The sequence below is a fragment of the Chiloscyllium plagiosum genome, chromosome 24 (genome assembly GCF_004010195.1).
Source record: "Chiloscyllium plagiosum isolate BGI_BamShark_2017 chromosome 24, ASM401019v2, whole genome shotgun sequence".
NCBI lineage: Eukaryota > Metazoa > Chordata > Chondrichthyes > Orectolobiformes > Hemiscylliidae > Chiloscyllium > Chiloscyllium plagiosum.
The window spans coordinates 23,510,200-23,516,199 of NC_057733.1; the positions used below are offsets into that span (position 1 = coordinate 23,510,200).

The 6,000-nt window shown below is 43.1% G+C and overlaps 1 protein-coding gene across 3 annotated transcripts in view; it reads right to left on the bottom strand.

Annotated features, from left to right (window-relative positions):
• Window positions 1–6,000, bottom strand: part of pik3r5 (phosphoinositide-3-kinase, regulatory subunit 5) — a 93,210-nt gene that overhangs the window by 34,681 nt on the left and 52,529 nt on the right. For all 3 annotated transcript variants that reach the window (XM_043714587.1, XM_043714588.1, XM_043714589.1), the window contains 2 exons: window positions 4,928–4,997; window positions 1,398–1,572 (listed from right to left, as the gene is read on the bottom strand). In XM_043714587.1, the coding sequence (XP_043570522.1) occupies window positions 1,398–1,572; window positions 4,928–4,997 (245 nt within the window). The remainder of the gene's footprint in view (window positions 1–1,397; window positions 1,573–4,927; window positions 4,998–6,000) is intronic.

The window sequence follows — 6,000 nt, forward strand, 5'->3', positions numbered from 1 at the left end:
TTCAATCTCTCCCCTCACCCGAGGCACGGTGACACTCAGGTTGAACCACCACCACTACTTGTATGTTTCTTTCCCTAATGAAACAGCAGCCTACGGTGTGGTTAGACTTTTGCAACTTTACCTTTTTACGGTATATGATTTGTTCCTGCAATTCCTTTAGAATTAATCCAAGTGACTGAGAACCATGTATTATCTCCTATGCAGAAGGTCCCACCATATTAAGTGCCAGTCAGGCATTTAATGGATCAGTGTTGAGCCTCCCCACAATTTAGACTCTTGAGATTGGGAATCCTACCCCCTGCTGGCCAGTTAGAAGCCAGAATATAGTCATTGCAGACAGCGCCACTAGGAGGATTGGTGTTGGCTGTTGGTATTGCACCCAATAGAGGCCAGGGATCAGTGAAGGTTCCAGGCCACATGTGCAATAGCATGTTGGGAATTATGAGCTGGAGCTGAAAATGTGTTGCTGGAAAAGTACAGCAGGTCAGGCAGCATCCAAGGAACAGGAGAATCGACGTTTCGGGCATGAGCCTGAAGAAGGTCTCATGCCCAAAACGTCGATTCTCCTGTTCCTTGGATGCTGCCTGACCTGCTGTGCTTTTCCAGCAACACTTTTTCAGCTCTGATCTCCAGCATCTGCAGTCCTCACTTTCTCCCCAATTATGAGCTGGAGGTTGTGAAAGGAGGCAGGAGAGAGTCAGAGGTTGGGGTAGGCTGATGGTTTTCAGTGGGGCCCTTCCCCAACTTCCTGACTCAAGCTCCCTTGATTTGGCACTGAGGGCCTGACAACGAGGAAATCTGGCGACCCAATTAGCTAACAGGCCAGGGCAGAAGGATAAGCCCCTAAAGTAAGCCTCAATCAGCAATGGGTGGGAATGCTATCCACATCCTTCCTGCCCAGATTTAACCAGGGCAAAGTCAGGAAAGTGGTGAGGTCTTCCCCCAGCACCCTCCCACACAATTAAACTCACCCTCTGTGCCCTCACCCACTACCTCAGGGGAGAGCATTAAATGCTATCCTTCAACTTATATTGCTTCACCTTATTCTTCCAGCAAAAATGTATTCCTTCACACTTCCCTGCATTAAATTTTGTCTGCTACCTGTCTACCTATTCCACCAGTCTTTGTAATGTTAAAATGCTCCTCCTTTCAAGTTTTGCCCCATCTTCAAATTCTGAAATTGTGCTCTGCGAATCCAACTCTGTGTCAGTTACAGAGATCAAACAGTGGTCCAAGTCTGGATCTGTAGGTACCCAAACAGTAAACAGCCTGGCACCACTCTTGGTTTCCTGTCACTCAGCCAGCTTCATATCTATTTGGACACTGTCCCTTTAATTCCATGAGCTTCAACTGTGAATCAGAGCATGCTCATTAATATCAACTTGGAGCTTCCTTACCTCAAGTGCATTTTGAATGTCATTCAAACTATACTTGGCACCAAAAACGGCCTGGTACATGTGCTTAACCAGGGTGATGTAAGAGGTTCCCAGAGACTGTTTGTTGTTGCTGATTTTCTCAGCCACTGACAGAAACTCACTGGATACTTCGGCTGGATTCAGTAGGAGTACCGTTCTGAAGAGTGAGAAAAATAAGAAGTGTAAACTCATAGGTACAAACTCAAACACTGATACAGTCAAGCCTTTGAGGAATAAATTCAGCCAGACTTCCTTTATTCTGGCAAAACATTTGATTCCATGACCTGTTTTCTCAAGGAAGGGGTAATCGACAAACTGGATCTCATATAGACTAGGTCCCAATGTGGGCCAACAGTCCGTCTTTTCACAAAACCTCTGCTCCAGAAGGTGGTGACTTTGAAGGCAGGGTGGAGGAGTACACTGCCTTCTGCCTGGATTAAGACCAGAACAGGAAGGCTTTCCCAACCCATTGCTGAGTGAGGCCCTAAAGTAGCAACTTAACAACGGTTTCAGTATCCTGGCTATTGAGATGAACCCAGCTACTAGTGGGCCCATTGCCAGAAACCAACCCTGTTTGGGTATCAGCCATTCGCTGTCAGTTCCCCCAGTTGGGCCACTTAAAGAGCAGAGGACAGGCCTGATGTGGAAAGACGAACCAAGGAAGGCAGGCCGGCAGCCTCTTAAAGTCAGAGTCAACTGCAGACAGTCCAGCTTGGAGCTATGAGCAGGATTGTGTTGCACGTAAGGGGGAGAAAGGGAATCCTAAAGTGGAAACATCCACTCTTCAACTTTATAAATCTCAGATTTAAAAAAATGGCCTTTGGAGCCTCTGAGAGAGAGAGAGAGCACAAGAGAGATTGAGTGAAGAGTGCCTGTGCATCTTTATGCCTGTGTGTTTGTGTCTCAGTGTCTGTCTATATGTGCTCATGTGTCTGTTTGTGTGTGTGTGTAAGAGAAGAGAGGACTGGGTGGCTGAGTTGCTGCAAAGGGATGTTTGCCCCTTCCCCTTATGGCCACCAGGAGCCAGTGAAACTGTTCCTGAGACTCCCATGGAGTTGGAGGCTGACTGGAAAATCCCAGTAAGTCTCCCTCTACCTGCTTTCAGGAAAATGGCTCAGAGTTGGGAAGGAGTGGGAAGTCAACACGCAGGCCAACAGTGTTAAATTCCATGTCCATCTACCTCAGGCTATAAATTCCTTGGTTTCTGTTGTCATAGTTGTTACCAGATTCTGGATTAGTGGTGCTGGAAGAGCACAGCAGTTCAGGCAGCATCCAAGGAGCAGCGAAATCGACATTTCGGGCAAAAGCCTTTCATCAGGAATAAACGTCGATTTCGCTGCTCCTTGGATGCTGCCTGAACTGCTGTGCTCTTCCAGCACCACTAATCCAGAATCTGGTTTCCAGCATCTGCAGTCATTGTTTTTACCATAGTTGTTACCAGACCAACTGAGTACTTCGAGAAAAAAATGCAGTTTATTGCCAGTAGGTGTCAGGATTGAGATAAACAATGTATGGACCCTGAAAGTGTATGATTTTCACCAGTCTGCCCATGAAAACCCCAGAGAAATTGGAACAGCTATGTTTAGAATAGCTTACTGCTTTGTAAGGCCTCGAACTTCCATTCACCTCTTCAAGTGCCACATTTATTTCTTTATTAAGTGTGCTCGCAGTCACAGACCAAGCAGTCGTCTTGTCAGAAATTAGATGAGGCTGTCCTTCAAGTCAGAAGATACTCTCTGACAACTTGAGCCATTGTTTAGGAAAAAAGTATTTTTAAGTCAACTGTTCAAGGTTACTATTACAAACCTCCGGAGCAGGTGAGACTTGAACCCACACCTCCTGGTTGAGGGGGGTAGGGGTATTAGCTCTGCACCATAAAAGTGCCCTGATTTTCTTATCAACCTGCTCAGGGATGTTATTATTTAGACTACAGCACAGATGTAGCTCAGATGGTTTTGGAGACACCACTGAAGCTAAATGGCTGCATAGAGGCCTTGGTCAGTCCTGAAACACTTTAAAAGTGAACCATGTCACTGAGGGTGATTAAAGCTGGGTGTATGAGCAGCCAGGTGAAAACAGACAACCATGGCTGGAATGTGAAAGTAGTTTCTACTGAGTGTTTTTCTTCTGTGCAATGATTAGTAAGGGGTCGGTCCAAAAGTGAAGACTTGTGAAGCAAATTTCAGCAGGTTCAGCACTGAGGGAAGTCATTGGATGTGAACTGCATGTGACCAACTGTATCAGGATGCAAGGAATGACAGACCCACTGCTATCAATTTAACGGAAATTAATGTCTTACTTCCAAACAAAATAACAAAATGAATGTTCATTATATAACATAGGTGTCCTTTTAATATACTGTTGATGAAAATGTTTGCATAATTATTTTGGTAGTTTAGATACTGTTTTAGATGTTTCTCATTGTCCTCACTTGTAACTTGAAAAAATAGGTAAACTAGTCATTCATTTCATTTCTGTTTATGACATTGCTTATCCACCTACGTCTACCTACGAACAAAGACTGAAATTCATTTTAAATTAATACGTGTGAAGTGCATTCGAGAGACATCCTATTGTATTAATTTAGGTTCTTTCTAAACAGATGCATTACAAATGGTGAAAGTGATTAATTATCAATCAAATCTAGTCATAATGAACATGCATTCTTTGGGAACTGTTTTTGCACACTTTTACACAGATGGAATCAATAAGTAGATACTGGCAGGATATTTTACGATGTCATATCATATAATTTAGTATATGGATGAGCTCTGGTGTGTGGAATTACTGGCAAAATGGGAACACTTATTTGCATGCAAAGTAGCTTTTTCTGGAAAAAAGCAAATGTTATCCAGCTATGCTGGCAATGGTATCATACCAAGCGCTCCCTCTGCCACATTTCTTCCAGGCATGCTTTACAGTAACTGCAGTTCTTTCAGATTTTATTTTGTATTAACTCTCTCTGTGCGTTGTTTGACATTATAATACCATTAATTAATCCTTTGTTTTTTAGCTGTACACACATTGCTTGGGATCATCACAATGCTGGTTCAGAGCAATTATCATTCTTTTTGTATTAGGTGGTGGTTTTACAGCTGGATGACTTTCCTGTGTCTAGCCCTTCCCAATTATGGTCTACATGTTTCAACAGTTCTATTGTAGTTTAGAAACTCTGGTCCATCCTCAAGAACGAGGAGATAGCACGTCAGCCAACAACTGGTACGAGCTTCAGACACAGGAACATTGATGTGTAAATAAATACCATTAGATGTTTCTTGCATTATTTTTGAAATTTACATCATGGTGAAATGCTATTGCAACAGCTTTGCTTAGGTGTCAAGAAGTTCAGATGGCTTTACTCATTTTTACGATCAGCAAATCAAACATCTTCTTCAAACTACTTTCAATTGACAGGGTTGAGAATGAGATATGATTGGTCTGTTTACACTTTGGGTGAAATGGTTAAAGATCCATAGACAATGTGAACATTTCTCTAATTATCTGGTCCTTACATTGTTTTGTTTTGAAGGTTTTTGGTTGTTAACCCTTGTTCTGCTCTCACCAACCTCTGGAATGAGATTCCTACAAGGTGAAACAACTTGTTAGCATGAATTACATTCTTTATGTCAATTTATCCATCAAACAGCAAAAGTTATCAATTAGAAATTAAAATTTCTTTAGTAATAATAACAATTCAAAGTTTACATGCTGTAATTAATTCTGCAGTATAAATTCAGACAGATCAATTCTTGTTGCATACTTATAGATGAACAGTTAAAGGCTTTATATCATTGTTCATAGTAAGTTATAACTACATAAAATAGTCCAAATTAAACAAATCAAATACATTGCTATAATAGTCATGAATTTTAAAGCAATCTTTCTGGATTTGATTCAACTTAAACCAGACATGTGAAATAATGCTACTTTGCCCACTTTTTGCCTGTTTCAGATATGATGACAGGTTATCTGTGTTTGTACAATCAGGTTTGCATCATTTAACTGAACTGGATATCCCCTTTAAGTGTGTACAATGATTAGACTAGTGGAAACAGCATCAAAGTGAGAACTCCAGAAAATGAGAATGTACCCCAGTCCCCCATGGGGTATGGCAGAGACAGACTGCCTTGTGCCTTCCTGCCTCACTCTGAACCTGCATCCCATGTGGAGGTACCCACACCTTGGGTCTGGTGGAGATCTCAAGAGGCCAATTGACAATTAAGTGCTGCATTCCAGCTCTTGCTGCTATTTTAACAGCAGCAGGGTGAGGTGGGTGTTCCATAGCTTTTACTATGCAGGTTGGTGTCAGACAAAGAGGTGGGGGCTGGGATGTGGTAGGGATTGCTGATGACTATGAAGGCTAGGAGAGGGGTAGGGAGTGAAGGTCAGCGATAGGGTAGGAAGTGAAGGTCAGGGGTGGAGTAGGGAGTGGAGATCAGGGGTGGGGTAGGGAGTGGAGGTCAGGGGTCAGGTAGGGAGTGGAGGCCAGCGATCGGGTAGGGAGTGAAGGTCAGGGGTGGGTTAGGGAGTGAAGGTCAGGGTGGGGTATGGAGTGAAGGTCAGGGGTCGGGTCGGGAGTGAAGGT